This window comes from Scyliorhinus torazame, chromosome 2 (assembly GCF_047496885.1).
Source record: "Scyliorhinus torazame isolate Kashiwa2021f chromosome 2, sScyTor2.1, whole genome shotgun sequence".
Taxonomy (NCBI): domain Eukaryota; kingdom Metazoa; phylum Chordata; class Chondrichthyes; order Carcharhiniformes; family Scyliorhinidae; genus Scyliorhinus; species Scyliorhinus torazame.
Genome location: NC_092708.1, coordinates 127,814,104 through 127,832,472, shown reverse-complemented (window position 1 = coordinate 127,832,472; position 18,369 = coordinate 127,814,104). Strand labels below are relative to the sequence as shown.

Below are 18,369 nucleotides of genomic sequence, written 5' to 3'. Positions count from 1 at the left end.
TGGATCAAATCCAAATTTCATGCCAAGAAATCGCATTATTTCCCTTTGTAATGAGGGTATTGGAAACTCCTCAATAACTGCTGTCTTCACATCCCGTGAGACCATTCGATACTGTCCGATTGTATGGCCAAGGAAAGTGACTTGGGCTTTTCAAAATTCACTTTTGGCTAGGTTTATCACCGAACCCACCTGAAGTCGATCGAATAACTCCATCAGATGTTTATGTTCTTTCCATGTCTGGCTAAAAATTACCAGATCGTTGATGTATACTGCAGAATTGGGTAATCCTGAAATGACTTTGTTAGTTAACCGTTGAAATGTGGCTGGGGCGTTTTTCATGCCAAATGGCATAAAGTTGAATTGGTATAGACCATCTGGAGTCACAAAAGCTGAAATCTCCTTTGCCCTTTCAGATAAAGGTACCTGCCAGTAACCTTTAAGTAAATCCAGTTTGGAAATAAAAGCAGATTGTCCCACTTTCTCAATGCAAACCTCCAAACTTGGGATAGGATAAGAGTCCGTTCTTGTAACTGCATTAACCTTTCTATAGTCCACACACAACCGTTGGGTACCGTCTGGTTTAGGTACCATCACTATGGGTGAGCTCCATTGGCTGCAACCCACTTCAATTATGCCATTTTTAAGCACACTCTCAATCTCTTTGTTAACCTGTGCCAATTTTAAAGCATTAAGTCTATATGGATGTTAATTGATTGGACAGCATTTCCCACATCTACATAATGTATAGCCAATTTAGTACTTCCCAATTTATCTCTACAAACTTGCCCATGTGATATCAATAACTCTTTCAGTTCAGTCCGTTTTTCCTCTGGAAAGTAACTCAACAATTTATCCCAATTTTTAATAACATTAAAACCTCCTCCTTTTTCTCTCCTTCCCTTTCAAGCATATTCACATGACACACACGGTGAGTCTTTCTTCTATCTGGTGTTTTTACCACATAATTCACCTCATTTAATTTCCCTTCAATCTGATAAGATCCACAAAACCTTGCTTTTAAAGGTTCACCTACCACTGGTAACAATACTAAAACTTTATCTCCACAGGCAAAACTACAAACTTTGGATTTCTTGTCCGCTACCGGTTTCATCACATTTTGTGCAACTTTTAAATGTTGTCGAGCCAATTCACCTGCTCTATTTAATCATTCCCTATTGACACGCAATACAATAATGTAATTTCCGATTTCTCACTCAGCAATTTTTCCTTAATCAATTTAAGTGGTCCTCTTACCTCATGATCAAAAATTTGTTCAAAACGACTAAATTTGGTTGATTCATTAGATGCATCCCTAATTGCAAACAGTACGAATGGAATTCCTTTATCCTAATCCTCTGGATAATCTTGACAATAAGCCCTCAACATTGTCTTTAATGTCTGATGCTACCTTTCTAACGCTCCCTGTGATTCTGGATGGTACGCAGTTGATTTAAATTGCTTTATTCCTAAGCTATCCACAACTTCTTTGAATAACCTTGAGGTAAAATTTGATCCTTGATCCGATTGTATTTCTGTGGGTAGTCCATATCTAGTAAAGAATTTAAGTAACTCCTCCACAATCTTTTTAGCTGTAATATTACGTACTGGAATGGCCTCTGGAAACCTAGTAGACACATCCATTATAGTCAAAAGATATTGATTCCCACTTTTTGTTTTAGGAAGCGTTCCTACGCAATCAATTAGGACCCTTGTAAAAGGTTCCTCAAATGCTGGAATGGGTATTAAGGGTGCTGGTTTTATCACCGCTTGAGGTTTCCCTATCACTTCACATGTGTGACATGATTGACAAAATTTAACTACATCTTTATCTAGTCCAGGCCAATAAAAATGTTTTTGTATTTTAGCTTGAGTTTTCCTTATTCCCAAATGACCTCCCACTGGTACCTCATGTGCAACTCACAACACCTCCTTTTTATACCCTACCGGCAATACTACTTGATGAACTTCTGCCCACTTTTCATCCGCCTGCATATGTAAAGGTCTCCATTTTCTCATCAAGACATCACTTTTATGGTAATAACACTGTGGTATACACTCAGATTCCTCTTCCGTATATGCTTTCTGATACATCCATTTTATTTCTATATCCTTTTGTTGTAACTCCGCCAATTTTCTGGAACTAAAAATATCCGCCTCATTCTCCACCTGTTCTTTTCCAACTATCTGATCAAAAATAGTTTCTGATAATTGCACTTCATCTTTATCTTCACTCTCTGATTTCTCCCCGTCTTAACCTGTGACTTTGCGACTTGTTTCTACACAATCCGGAAAAATCCCAGGATATTCGTCCTTCAACACTTCAGTTGTCTGATTTTCCACTGGCTTATCCACCACAGTAGGCATCACTCCCACCTGCGATCCAGCTATATCATTACCCAAGATAAACTGTATTCCTGGACAAGATAGTTTCTCTATTACTCCTACCACCACTTCACCACTCTTCACTGGACTTTCCAACCTTACCTTATATAATGGAACACTTCTCTTCTCACCCTGAATTCCACATATTACCACCTTTTCTGTTAATATTCCTCCCAAACTACATAACTCCTCATCTCTTACCATTAAAGATTGACTAGCTCCCGTATCTCTTAAAATGGTGACTTCTTTACCTGCTCCTCCTGATACACTTGAATAAACTTTACCCACACAAGTAAATTATTTAAAGAGATCTGGCACCTTCTTATCAATCACCTTTTGATCAGGCTGTATTACAATTACAATTGAACAAGCTGGCTTCTTTTTTCATCTGAGGATACAGTTTATGTTCTCCTGACGTACTTGCTTCGCAAGTAGGTGTTGGAGCTTGTTCGCTTGATCCAGCAGCTTGAACTTCCATTGATGTGTCCAGGTGAGTTATTTCACATTTATCCACCAATTACCACTTTAACAAACCCCACTGTCTTATCCTGTTTTACCACAATCAGCCTTCCCAGTGCTTTTCTTCTACCACCAACACTGTGACTTTACATGGCCTTTTCATTTCGTTTCCACCATCCTGGATTTCTTTTTTAGTCTGAGGTACTCTCCTTATTATCTCCCATCAGATCACCTTTACCTTTACCACTTGAGTATTTCTCATGTCCCCAGTTTCTCTCTTTCACAGGCTGAAACTAATGTCGGAAACCAAGCTTATGAACTAATTCATAATCATTTGCCATTTCTGCTGCTAATCTCACAGTTTTAACCCTCTGCTCTTCCACATGAGTTCTCACTACATCAGGAATTGAATTTTTAAACTCCTCCAAAAGTATAATTTCTTTGAGAGCTTCATACGTTTGGTCTATTTTCAAAGCCCTTATCCACCTATCAAAATTACTCTGTTTGATCCTTTCAAACTCCATGTATGTTTGACCAAATTCTTTCCTTAAATTTCTAAATCTTTGTCTGTAAGCTTCAGGCACTAGTTCATATGCACCAAAAATTGATTTTTTTTCACCTCCTCATACGTCCCAGATACCTCCTCCGGTAGTGATGCAAACACTTCACTAGCCCTACATACCAGCTTTGTTTGAATGAGTAATACCCACATGTCCTGTGGCCATTTCATTTGTTTAGCTATCTTCTCAAATGAAATGAAAAAGGCTTTACCTCCTTCTCGTCAAACCTTGGCAATGCTTGGACATACTTAAATAGATCCCGACCAAGCCTTCGACTATGACGCTCTTTCTCACTATCCTCAACACTATCATCCAACTGCACGTTTCCCTTTATGTCTGCCAATTTTAACTGACTGTCATGTTTCATGGCCATTTTCTGAAGTTCAAACTCTCTCTCTTTATCATTTTCCCTGATCTGTACCTCCCTTTCTCTTTCTTTTTGTTCTGCGAGAGCTCCTCTTTCTTTTCTTCTTTCTTCTCTCTCTCTTTGTTTTTCCTCTCTATCTCTTTCGTATTCAAGCCGCTTTAATTCTCTCATGTTCCATTTGTTCAATTTGTAACTGAATTTTTGCCATTTCCAGTGAGTCAAACTGTATCTCAGGCAACTTTAAATGCTTAGCCACTGCCATAATTACCTCACCTTTTCGCATTTTGTCAGGTAATGTTAACTGCAATGTTTTTGCCAAATCTAACAGTCTGTTTATAGTCTCTGTCCGTAAGGTACTGCGTATGACTGTCTCCACCCCCAAAAACTTCAGAGTCTCTGAAAGAGCCAATGTCCGCAACACACTCCCTACTTAAACTAAAATACCACACCTGAAAAGCAACCACAATAAGCTCATCCCTCACTGAATTTAAGTTCACTAAGCCAATCCAAAATTTAGACTTTTATCCCCCTCGAGCCCCCAATTTGTTATGGGCAGGGTTTAGGGAACCCCAAAGTGTATCATGGAGTTCACTTGACGCACAGAAGTGTGCAAGGCAATAAACAGTTTCACAGTAGATTAGCTACCTGGGCCAAAGGCTATGGTATTTAATCAAAGTTCTGGAGCAGTGTATTACTTCATAATAAAGCACTTCATAAAGTCAAAAAGCAGGAGTAAATTTAAAATTATAGCATCCAATTTGCTTAAGTATATTTTTGTTAGTCAAGATATTGTCACTTTCTTGGACTGTGGTGACTAACAGTAGGTTACGTTACCCAGTGTGGAATTCTTATTTTAACTGAGTAGTGTATTTTCCAGAATTAACAGTCATAATATAGAATTGAGATTACAGCAATCACTTGATGTAGTTCTCTGTTGCGTTTAATGTAGTCATTTAGTCTGGTACATCCATTTTCTATGTCCGCTTTCATTACAAATTCAGATTTTGCAAGCGAATGAGTGAAGTGGTGGGGCCGGGGAGAGTGAACAGTTGGGCCTAGTCAAGGTCAGAGGCATTTTCAGAGAGCCGGCCCGGACAACGTACATCAATCTACTGGAGTTTAAACTCTGCAAGCAATTACAGCGCACACGTGTGCCAGAATTTCCAAAGGGTCCGATGCACAACAGGCTTATGGCCAGGTTTCACTACTCTGGACATCGGAAGATTCGGGCCAATGGATCAACATCAAATTCGAGGGTAGCTCTAAAATATCAGTTCTATCTTGTTGAATGCAATTCATTTTAAAATAGCTTCATGCAACACAAACTTTTGATTACAATCAACATTGGATTAGAGTTGGAAAACAAAGTTGTAAAAGCAAAAATGGCAACACTGGAAAAAAAATTAATGACTGACCTGTTTGAGAGATTTTCCAGCCCATCCAATTGCCTTCATCTTTCGTCTTACTTCCCATTGCTTCTGATAGGCCAAAATATGGTTTAAAGGCCAAGGATATGGTGAACCATATCTAGAACGAGTTATCTTAAATCAAAAAGTTTGATTCATTAAAGGTCTTTAATATTACACCATCTACAAAATATCAAGAAATATCCACTTGATCCTTTAATTGGAGTGGTACACCATTTATAGGTAGCAATAAAATTGGCTAATGTACTTATCTTGAAAATGTACATGAATGAGATAGCACCAGCTCAACCAGCCGAGACTCGATTTTTCATTCTCTCCCCCCCCCCCCCCAAAGAATGTGTGGAGTCTAATTTTCTAACATCGATGCTTTATTTATCATTGTAATTTCTACGTTACTAATCACTTGCCAGCTTAATGAAAGCTTATTGTACTAAGGTGCACATATAATCACGATCACACAATTTCTTGTTAAATTTGACAAATGTCTTCGATTGCAGCGTATAACTCACTTTTGGAGTCTGCAAAAATCCTTCCAAAAATGGTGGTCAGCTTATGCACCGAGCATAAAACGTGAACCACTGCTGTGAGTGTGTGTGGTCACCATTTTGAAATGAGGGAAAAACCATTATACCAATACTTTATGTTAAACTAATGCGGCACAGTTTATTAAAGTGTTTTTAAACCGTCACATTCGTGGTCTTTGGCACCTGATGCAAAGAGTTCATCAAATTCATTCCAATTCACTTTTGTTTTTGCATCATCATAAGGATCCAAACTCTGGATCAGATGCGGCACTTTCTCTTTCAGAATGATCCCTCCTCAACAAATCGTCTTCCTCGCCATGCACTGAATCTATATTCCGCAGATTCTAGATGATCTGATAACACTTGGTGCACTAATAGCATCCAATAACTTGATAATGAAGCCACACAATACATCAAGTGAGGCAGCACACACATTTCCACACTGATGGGTTTTTTTCTTTTGTTAAACATCCACCTACACTATTCGGTATGAAAACGATCATTGAATGGTTTTGGTTTGCTGGTTTGCTGAGATACGCATCCAAAGGTTGAACGATGAGTGTTAGACCCCAAGGCATAACTTAGCAGGCACCACTTGACCTCATTGCTTCTATAACATCTCAATATGCTCCACACCAATAAACAGCATTTCTTGTGTAGACCACCGAGAAGCCTATTCTACACATTATCGATCCATAAATTCATTCCATCGTCATCCACCCAACCGTTCACATGACAGGCACAAAAATTCCTCCAGGGAACCTTAATGTCGGCATGTGCTCCTATGAGAATTACCACAGACTTTAATCTGGTCTTTTCATCTCCTTTCATTTTCACTAGAACTGTTTTCGAATTTTTCCACTCCGCAGCTCAGTTGCTCAGCATACTGAAATTCTGTTTCCTCCATGTTGCCAATGTGACTTAATGGGTACTTTTAGAATCATATAATTTACAGTGCAGGAGGAGGCCATTTGGCCCATCGAGTCTGCACCGGCCCTTGGAAAGAGCACCCCACTTTAGCCCACGCCTCTACCCTATCCCCATAACCCAGTAACCCCACCTAATCTTTTTGGACACTAAGGGCAATTTATCATGGCCAATCCACCTAACCTGCACATCTTTGGACTGTGGGAGGAAACCAGAGCACCAGTAGAAAACTCAGGGAAACAATGGGAGAACACGCAGACAGTGACCCAAGCCGGGAATCGAACCTGGGTCTGGAAGCTGTGAAGCAACAGTGCTAACCCCTGTGCTACCGTGCTGCCCTTGTACTGCTGTCTGATAATGAATTGTTGGAAACTGGTCATTTTGGTATTGTGGTCTTATGGTAATCTGAGCAATCTTGGTCTTCTGCCACAACACTAGACTGTTTAATTCCATAAAGCAACTACACCAATTAGCTGTTGATCTAAAATATTTGCTGGACCCAGGGTTTGATTTGGCCCATTTAAATGCATATATATGTTTCGCAGGTTATGATATAACCATTTTGAGGATTTTTGACAACTCCTTCTGATACCTGCTTCTCAAGATCAGGCTAGTTGCTGATCCTTGTTCTGCTGGCGCCTTTGGTGTTGAACATCTTCTTCAGTGCAGAATACCTCTTTTTCCATTCTTGCACCAGTTTTTCATTAACACTGACTTATCTCGCTGCGAGACTGCTATTTGAGGAGTTAGCAAATGTTACGACTTCTAGCTTGAAACCAACTCTGTACTTCATTTGCTGGAGGACCCATTTCGGTTCGTCACTTGCCATTTCATGCACGGTCTGCTCGGTGTCTTAAACTCCTGCGTATTCTCTTCACAACACAGCCGGTATCGCCTGCTTGATACCATACAACGACACACAGTTTCAGGTGTAAAACATGCATTTCCAGGGTGAAAATTTGAGGCCAACTACCAATACAACTACAGCATTGCATATCTGCGAAGGAAGAGGAGGGTCAACTTATACATCAAGCGCATACAAAAGCATATTTTTTGACAAAGAAAACATGGGATCACGTTATATGCTGGGTCGGCTTATACGCCACAATCTATAGTAGCTTGTAAAAATTACAAGAACTTTGGTCTTCTAATCATTTTTGAAATTGATATTGATAGTGAATGAACTGGGGAACAGTAGTATAGTGATGATGTTACTGGACTAGTAATCCAGGGCCTCGATTAATGCTCCAGAGACACAAGTTCAAATTCCATCATGGCAGATGGAAGAATGTTAAATCAATTCATTATTAAATTTTGAATAAAATGCTAATCACATCAATAATGGTCATGAAACTAGTGGATTATTGTAAAAATGTCCATCAGGGAGAAAATCTGCCATCTTTGCCCAATCTGGGCGCCATGTGATTCCAGACCCACAATGTGGTTGACTCTGAAGTGTCATCTGAAAAACAAGCCACTCAGATGGAGATGGCTCAGCACCAGCTGCCCAAGGCAGTTGGGAATGGGCACTAAATTCTGGCCTTGAGGACGATGCCCACATCCCAAGAACAAATACGAAATCATAGATCATAGAATTTACAGTGCAGAAGGAGGCCATTTGGCCCATCGAGTCTGCACCGGCTCTTGGAAAGAGCACCCAACCCAAGGTCAACACCTCCACCCTATCTCCATAACCCAGTAAACCCCACCCAACACTAAGGGCAATTTTGGACACTAAGGGCAATTTATCATGGCCAATCCACCTAACCTGCACATCTTTGGACTGTGGGAGGAAACCGGAGCACCCGGAGGAAACCCACGCACACACGGGGAGGATGTGCAGACTCCGCACAGACAGTGACCCAAGCCGGAATCGAACCTGGGACCCTGGAGTTGTGAAGCAATTGTGCTATCCACAATGCTACCGTGCTGCCCCAAAATATAGATTCTTGAGGCACTGCAACTTTGCACTCCTTGATCCTGTCAAAACACACTGACGGACAATCCAGAATATTGCCTAGCTACCCTGTATTAGAACATTTGTGAAAGCAGTGCACCAGAAATGGAACAAGTACAAAATCATTGCTGTAGTACTAAAGTTGACACAAATGTTGATACATGCCCATTTAATTAAATTGTTCGAAATGCTGACAGATTTCCCACCTTTGCAGATGTGCCATCATCACACCACTGTATGTAAAGCTGCAAGGTAAAACATATTGACAAAAGTTAGTCAAGAACCAGCCATACTTACGATTGCAAAAATACACAAAACATGACAGCTTTAGTTGCAATCTTTAATCATAGGAACCAAAAAGACTAGCTGGGCTGTTTGAAATGGGTTTACAATATTTAAGAAAACAAGAATAACATAATAAGCCTTTGATCTGGCATACCTCTGCCGTCAACAGCATGTTATTCACAAGTTCTGTATAAGCTTTCATCTCAGCCTTCTGAATTTCATCCAGTCCTTCACTGAGTGAGTGACCCTAAAGTGAGAAATTATGAAAATGCAAGAGTCAACAGTACATAAACTCAATGCAGTCAGACAATAATTACCAATACTGCACAGAAACAATTAATTTCCTTTTAATTAACCTCATTACCAACCATACACGAGTTGTGCAAAATGAAAATCAAAATAGTTCTAATATCTGTAGATTGCACAATATAACTATTTTAGGAAAAATATGAACTCTTGGTTCACAACCTCATCCTTGAACCTTGAGTACTAAATTATTTGAACATAAATTAGGAAGATTCAAAATGCCAAAAGTTGCCCATGGACAGCATTACACATCTATTACACTGAAGAATAAATAGAAAATACCAAAAATGGCAATAAATACTAAGATATACATTTCCAAATCAACACACTTGCCTAAAAGTGGCATTTATAGCTACAGTAACAAAGTAGGCAATTTTTCCTACCTTGGCTTTTGCAAACTGTACTATCGGGCCAAGTTCTGATACAACATGATTACCCACATGTATAAATGGAGCCTTGCCTAATGCAAAACAAGATCACAGGGTTGTTACAACAATTTTATAGTGGAAATGGAAACAATTGTCAAAAAAATAACAGGGTGAAATAGATTAAAGCAAAGAATATTACTTAAAAATGTCTCAAAAACAAAAACCAGAGAGAAACAAATGGTAAACTAACAGGCTCAATTTCAAAATATATACTAACACAAACACATATCCTAGGAAAAAGAACAATGCAGCACTTCATTTGATTTTCTGTTTGCTATTTTAAAAAAGTACTTTGTGTTATGCATTTGGGCTCATTTTGCACAGCAAGAGTGTACTTGTTATATTTAGTCAAACCCATGAGTACACAATTTTTCTAGGATGAAATCAGTACTGATTACAAGTTCACCCTTCAGAGTCCATATGGCTCAGTTAATCACTAAGGCAATAGTGGGAGATGACAAAGTGGTCAAAGGGCTTCCATGTTCTTCCTATTTGCTGTGCATCTACAAAGTGCCATGTGGGATCCTCTAATACAAGGCTTAATTTATAAAGTTTGTCAATACTAGCCATCCAGCAACTCATTTTGAAATTAACCATTAGCAATGCTATCATAACAGCCCAAAAGGAAAGCGTGATTGGGTACCATTAGTTATGAATAAATGCAGAATTGGGTATCAATTTAAAAACAGTTTTATAATAATATAATAATCTTTATTGGCACAAGTAGGCTTACATTAACACTGCAATGAAGTTACTGTGAAAAGCCCCTAGTCGCCATATTCCGGCGCCTGTTCGGGTACACGGAGGGAGAATTCAGAATGTCTAAATTATCTAACAGCACGTCTTTTGGGACACTGGGGAAGTTGGGAAGCATTCAGTCCTATTCATAAAATTCAGAAAAGTTGATAAGTAGCATCAAAATAGTAAACGCAGCCACAAAAGGCTGACAATTCAAAAAACAATGGCTGAGATTCTCTGGCCTCCCAGTGGTGTGTTTCTTGGTGGCAGGAGGGAAGTTAAACTCCTTTTCGTTTAATTGAACTTCGGTATTTTGCTTGATGACCCACAAGTTTGTTTGTTTTCTGAAACCCAGTGACCTCATGGATGACATACAAAAATGCAGTAATTTTGTTTGAAGCTGCTACCTGCGCACATTGTTCACAAGAGCAAAATACTATTTAGTTTCTGATTGGTAGGCCTCTAAAGCTCCTGCTACTCATGTCAGACAACCCGAATAATCACCTTAAGAACTACAAATATGAAGGATGCGCAACAAATGCAACGTTTCAGGACATTCTTCGGTAATGATGTGAAATAACAGCAGCAGTCAGGCACCAATTTTAATCAGCAATGATTTGCAAACAGAACTTAGTGAACACTGCAGATCAATATTAAATGCTGATCATTGACATATGTCAATAATGGTCATTTGAGAGAGATCCCAGAAAATAGCCAGAGTCTATAAAATCAGAAAGCAACGAGGTGTCAGTATTATGAAGGGGATAAGGAAATACGAAGCGTTATTCTCCCCTTTGAACTGTCAGGTGTGGTAATAAGTCAAACATGTGAGGGAATAAAATAATTAAATCACTGTTCTGAGCTAATTCTGAACAACAAAGTATTTTAGTGAGGGGAGAACTGTTAAAAATGAGGCAGGACTCGAGAGGAAAGTATTTTCAATTTTTTAGATGATAATCAAAAAATGGTATAGACATTTCATTAAGTACTTTGCATCGGTCTTTATTAAAGAGAAGGATATTGGAGGGGTTGTGAATCCTGAAGTAATGAGAGAGATGAGTGATATTATGATGGCTAAAGCAAAGTTTTTAGGTAAATTAGTTAAACGAAAGAAATAATAAACATCAGGGCTGAACAGGATTCATCGTTGTAACTTATGCTATTATTTTCTTGAGATCTTTGTGCCATTCTGCCATTACCCTCTACAAAAACAGTTACATCATTATCAGAGCTCCGCCCCAGTAAAATCAATGGTGATTACAAACCTGTTGCAGTTAAGCCAGTTTTCAATTCAATGCCACTTAGATTTAGAAATAATGGTCTAAGTGGTCTGGCAGCAACATGATTTATTGCACCAAGATTGGATTTAACCTTCCGGTTGTTAAAAATAGATCACTGTTGTGAAGATTGAACTAGGATCTTTGAGAATCCACTTCCTGCACCTGGGCGTTTCAATATGAATATTGACACACTATATTGTACGTCCATGGTCCATTCAATTCATCAGATCATTTTCAGAATTTAAATGGCTACTTCATTGTTTTCTCCACAGTGCTCTACCTCAGTAAATAAAACCAATCAAACTGCAAGCGTATATTTTCTAATTAATTCACTGAATAATTACAAATGTTTTAAACAGTTTTAAATAATTTGCTGTACATGTGCCGAACATTTCAAGCCCATCTATTCAGAGGAAAGTCAGCATGAGATTGTGCAAATTTACGCTAGCCACAAAGATTTGCAATCTTTTGTCCCATTCAAAACAAAATCATGTTCAACTTCAAAATTCAAGGTTAGTTTGGGCTAGGGAGTGGCCTGAATTCATAGATCACACACTGCAGTGGAACTGGCAGAAATCTGAAACTTCAAAAGGGATGCATTTAAGAATTCATTCACTGACACTCTCCAGTAGTCTGAAATGGTGACAGCACTCCAGTTCTTAGATCATCAATTAATGACAGATTACCTGCCAAGCTCACTGTGGCATATTCCAATTAGAAAAGCAGCAAAATGTGAGGACATTAGCAATGGCGAGATTGGTGCACTAGATGGCAAGATTTGAATTCTTGTTTTCACAGGAAAGTCTGGGGCTGTATTCCAGGGCTCTATTGATTGTGACTATGTATTAGAGGACTGGAAAGTGGTCAATATAATGCCATCTTTAAAAATGGAGACGCAGCTAATCCAGGCAATTACTGCCTAGTTATTGTCATAATATACACCAGTATATTATGGTGCAGACACACACTGATGAACACACAGTGGGACCAATCAACACACACAACACCGCAGCCAATCACCAGTGAGGGCACATGCACTATAAAGACAGAGGACATCAGGGTTCCCGCTCATTCGAGTAGCAGCTAGCTAGGAGCACAGAGCTCACAACCTGCAACACAGACATTCACCATGTGCTGAGAGCATCAACTGGTTAGGACAAGGCAAAGGTCTTTAGCTAAAGCTGGTATCGTATTTATCCACAGTTCAAGTATGTTTAAATAGTTAACCTTCTAATAAAATAGTGTTGGTGACCTGTATGTGATCCAGAACACCCTACACATCATGATGCCAGGAGTGGTTGCATACTAGCACTTCTTAGACCTACCTCAAGTGATCTGCCTTCCGCCGGCATTCCGTCATTCTGCAACATGGACAACATCAGCCCGCCGCCGCCGCTCCGCATCGCCGGCAACCTTGGGGCCAACTGGAAGATTTTCAAACAGCGCTTCCAGCTCTACCTCGAAGCCACGGACAGGACATGGACACCAGAAAGATTGCTCTTCTCCTCGCCACGGCCGGGGACCAAGCCATCCATATTTTCAACTCTCACCTTTGCAGATGACGAAGACAAGACGAAGTTCAAGTCAGTTCTCCTCAAATTTGACACTCACTGCAGCGTAGAGGTGAATGAAAGTTTCGAACCCTACGTGTTCCAGCAGCGTTTGCAGTGTAAGGACGAACCTTTCCAATCCTTTTTAACGCACCTCCGCATCCTTGCACAATCTTGCAGCTACGGGCCCACCTCCGACGCCATGATACGCGACCAGATCGTTTTCGGTGTTCAGTCGGACCCCCTACGTCAGCAGCTCCTCAAAGTAAAGCAACTCACCCTAGCGACCGCCATCGAGACCAGTGTCCTACCTGAAAATGCCACCAGTCGGTACTCCCATATACAAGCAGCTGAAACGGTGCGGCAAGGTCCCCACGAGGCGGAACGGGTCCAAGTGATTGAACACCTCCAGGGCCTCAGCCTGGATGAGGGTGGCCATTTCGCTCGCTTTTCGCGGACTCCTGCGCTTGTATGCACCAAACGAGGGGACAGCGACATGGAGGAACGTAATGCGCAAGCGCGCACCACGCAGGACCGCACCGCGCATGCGCGGTGGCGCAGTGAACGTGCTGATGTCACGACGTGCGGCAACTGTGGCTCCGTCCATTTAAAGCGGCAATGCCCCGCAAAATCTCGACAATGCCTACGATGTGGAAGACTTGGCCACTATGTTGCCTGCTGTCGAGCAGCTCAGCCTTCCAATTCATATTGCTTCAGCCAGCCTCGCAGGAATGTTCGGGCAATTCAACCCACGGTCACAGAGTCCGATTCCGACCTCCCACGCAGCAGTGACACCGAGGACCCGAAGGCACCTTTTCGAGTCGGTGTCGTAACGAAAAACAGGCTGTCCCTGAAGCAAACAACCGCTGTCGGTATACAGCATCGATCCAGACGATTAGTGGTGTGCCACCCTGATGTTCAACTGGTCCCAAATACGATTCCGTCTGGACACTGGTGCCTCCGCCAATCTCATGGCGTGGTCTGCTTTCCAAAGCCTTTGTGTCAAACCAACCATTCTCCCATCGGCCTGCCAGCTATTGGACTACAATGGCAACATCATTCCTGCTACCGGCTCATGCCAACGAAGTGACGCACAAGTCACGAAAAGCCATCCTTCCTTTCAAGATCATGGGTTCCTCGAAGGACTCTGTGCTAGGCGACAGGCGTGCAAATTGCTAAACTTCGTTCAAAGAGTTCACTCACTCTCTCCTGATGATACGTCTGCCTTCCAGGATGCTGACGTCAGAGCGCAACTCAACGCCATCATCGACCAGCACCGCGACGTCTTCGAAGGCATGGGCACGCTCCCATATACGTACAAGATCATACTCAAACAGAACACCACACCTGTGGTGCATGCAGCTCAGAGTCCCAGCACTGCTCAAGGACCGCCTTAAGCAGCAGCTGCAGGGCAGCACGGTAGCATTGTGGATAGCACAATTGCTTCACAGCTCCAGGGTCCCAGGTTCGATTCCGGCTTGGGTCACTGTCTGTGGGGAGTCTGCACATCCTCCCAGTGTGTGCGTGGGTTTCCTCTGGGTGCTCCGGTTTCCTCCCACAGTCCAAAGATGTGCAGGTTAGGTGGATTGGCCATGATAAATTGCCCTTAGTGTCCAAAATTGCCCTTAGTGTTGGGTGGGGTTACTGGGTTATGGGGATAGGGTGGAGGTGTTGACCTTGGGTAGGGTGCTCTTTCCAAGAGCCGGTGCAGACTCGATGGGCCGAATGGCCTCCTTCTGCACTGTAAATTCTATGATAGGACCTCTAAGACCAAGGAGTGATCTCCAGAGTTACGGAACCAACCGACTGGGTCAGTTCCATGGTGTGCGTAAAGAAGCCTTCTGGCAAACTCAGAATCTGCATTGATCCAAAGGATCTGAATCGCAACATAATGAGGGAGCATTACCCAATCCCCAACATCAATTGAAGAGAACATTTTAGTTTTTATAAAATTACTTTGTATCTAGATAAAGACAAAATCGAAGCAGCCAGCATGGTTTCACAGAACATTGTGATTGACAAACCTGGTCAAATCCTTTCAGAAGGTAACAGACGTGGTAGGTGGGGGAAATACAGTGGGTGTTGTGCACATGGGATTCAAAAAAATATTTGACAAGGTGCTTACAGAGGAGATTGCCAGAGAAGATCAAGGTGTATGGAATTGGGGAAGGATAGCAAAGTGAATTAAAACAGTTTTGAGATTAGAAGAGGGAGTAAAAAGCTGTTATTAGGGGTAGTTCAAAGTGGGTTGTGTGTTCCACAAGTTCATCAGGTCACTACTGTCATTGTATGCATCAATGATCTAGACAGGCTTAGAAAGATTGCAGCTGAAACTTGCAATGGGACCACAACAAAAGGTATAGGCAATTCTTTAGAAGACCTAAAGGATGATACAATAAAGAAACAAGTTTTTTAAAAAATGGCAAGTGGAATTTGATGTCAGCAAGTGTGAGGTGATGCATTAAGCTCTATAATGTCAAACAGCAGAGATATTTGTGGGTACAGGTTCGCTGGCCATTAAAGGCAAAACTTCAGGATGATAGCACTGTAAACAAAAGCGAATGGGATTCAGCTAGGCTTTGGGAAGTTTTTCTTTAGGTTTTAGCACAAAACATGTAGAATATAAAAGCCAAGAGGAAATAATGAGCCTATTAATAGCTTTTTATGTTGAGTCAGGTGTTAAAATCGGTCATAGTAACAGTAGATGGTACTACCTATGACAGTTCAGAGTGTTAGGTAACAGTTAAGTAGCCTGCCAACCTCCAGAAAGTGCCAACAGCTTCAGGCAGATGAATGCCCAAAAGGAGAATAGTGAAGGCCCTGGTGGACAAAATGCATTCATAGAATTTACAGGGCAGAAGGAAGCCATTCAGTCCATCTGGTCTGCACTGGCTCTTAGAAAGAGCACCCTACCTAAGCCCATGCCTCTATCCTACACCCATAACCAGTAACCCTACCTAACCTTTTGGACATTAAAGGGAAATTTAGCATGGCCAATCCACTTAACCTGTACATCTTCGGACTGTGGGAGGAAACCCACGCAAACATGGAGACAAAGTGCAAACTCCACACAGTTACCAGAGGCCGGAATTGAAATTAGGTTCCAGGAGCTGTGATGCAGTACTGCTAACCACTGTGCCACCTTGCCGCCCAAGAGGTGGATGCTAATCCTGGAATTACCTAACAGCATCCACAGCCTATCAACTGTGACTCAGCTGCACTGTATACTATGTTAACAAAAGAGGAATCAATAGACAATTTAAAACACAGGTTATTAATACAGAAGCAAAATACTTTGGATGCTGGAAATCTGAAATAAATACAAAAGATTCTGGAAATACACAGCAAGTCAGGCCCCTCCTGAACCCAGCCAATTGTATTATTTTGCCTAGTATTGTTGTCAACTGTAATGTTACATGGTACTAAGCGGAGATAAGCTAACTCAACACAAATAGAACCTGGGGTCTTCCTGGTCACTATGATTCTATAGTACATAAAGCAATACGCACCCTATAAGCAATTGAGGGAAGTCTGTACTAATTCTACTTCTTTAGTATCTCTCTCCAGAAGATGCCATTGCCCAATTATGAAGACTAGTAGTTGGCTTTTTCAAGGCATCTGCCAATGATGTTCTTAAACCAGTTGATCAAGAACGTGATAACAGATCACCTTGTCTTCACATTCTCATTAGAGGAGAGAACAGCAAAATAAATTCTTCTCAGATAGCCAGTTGGGATTACAATCTATTATGGTGGTCCCGATGAGCCATGAAACAGCATACTACCATAAGAATGTCGCCCTTTCTTAGAGAATTTATGAAATCTATATTCAAATTAATTATTTACTTGATATGCAAAGTCACTGATACAAGTACTCAAGTTAACTTGTACTGTCATTAAAATAATTGTGGCTTAAAATGTAAATGTGTTCAGTAGTCAAAACAGATTTTAAAATTAAAATATGAAATGCTAAACACACTGTCCAAAGTGATTTTTAAAGAATTAGCCAAATGTTCTCAGCCACCCTTTTAGGGCCCCTTGTACAATGTAGTATTTCCCTGTTGAAACAGTGGGCAGCTGATTTGCTCTCAGGTCTCTACCCATTGCTGTTTAATAATCACTTCTAGGAGGTTTAGTTAGGATGACTGCATCCTCCAATTTTCTCTTCCTTTTTCCATCACCTGGTGCTATGGAATTATAGGTGCACTGCAGTAAAATACTTCTCTCTTGATAGCTCCCAGCAGTAAATATGTACTAAAATATTCAGTGTATTATTTTAACCAAACTTAACAGAAACACTAGTCAAGTTTTTGCAGAGGAATACGCAAATTATGTTTTGTTTCATATCTTGAAAAGAAAAAGATAAGGAAAAGTGTTATACTCAAATGCACAGAACCTGCTGTTAAGGCCAGTTCATATACAGTTCACACTAACAGCAGGCTCTGTTGTGCTTCTTTTGAATAGATTCATTCTTCACTGCCTTCACAGGCAGCCTTAGGGTAATAGATGAGGTAAAATGTATGAACAAAAGCCTCATCTGCATCCATACGATAAGTGTATCACAAAAGAGTTGCAGGTCTCTTTGAACATAGTGATCTCTGAGCTTTTATTCATATGTGTTCCGGCACAAAGGAAACCCCAATAAAGGCCAAGAGCATCACATAGACACTGCTAAGATCCAAATGTCAGTCTTAGGAATTTTGAGTCGATCCACCATTTAATCTCCTTTTTCTTTACTTGAGCAAGTATAAATAATGGCCAGAAGTAAACTTTGCTATAAAAGATAAATGGTATATAATATATATATATATATATTTTTTTTTTTAATTTTTTAAATTGAAACCCCAATAAAGGCCAAGAGCATCACATAGACACTGCTAAGATCCAAATGTCAGTCTTAGGAATTTTGAGTCGATCCACCATTTAATCTCCTTTTTCTTTACTTGAGCAAGTATAAATAATGGCCAGAAGTAAACTTTGCTATAAAAGATAAATGGTATATAATATATATATATATATTTTATTTTTTTAAAATTTTTAATTGATAGATATACATAGCATTTATAGTTATTTGCTTGAACAATCATTCACTGTGGAATAATGTATGTAATGTGCTACTTTGCATACAAGTTCATACCACCACAGATTATCCTAATTCATACATCTCTCAATTAAAATTC

At 40.5% G+C, this 18,369-nt stretch overlaps 1 protein-coding gene across 1 annotated transcript in view; it reads right to left on the bottom strand.

Annotated features, from left to right (window-relative positions):
* mtx2 (metaxin 2) overlaps positions 1-18,369 on the bottom strand; it is a 183,957-nt gene that overhangs the window by 23,876 nt on the left and 141,712 nt on the right. Inside the window, exons 5-8 of the mRNA XM_072477008.1 lie at positions 9,578-9,654; positions 9,043-9,135; positions 8,810-8,848; positions 5,184-5,309 (exon numbers count right to left, since the gene is read on the bottom strand). Coding sequence (XP_072333109.1) covers positions 5,184-5,309; positions 8,810-8,848; positions 9,043-9,135; positions 9,578-9,654 — 335 coding nt within the window. The remainder of the gene's footprint in view (positions 1-5,183; positions 5,310-8,809; positions 8,849-9,042; positions 9,136-9,577; positions 9,655-18,369) is intronic.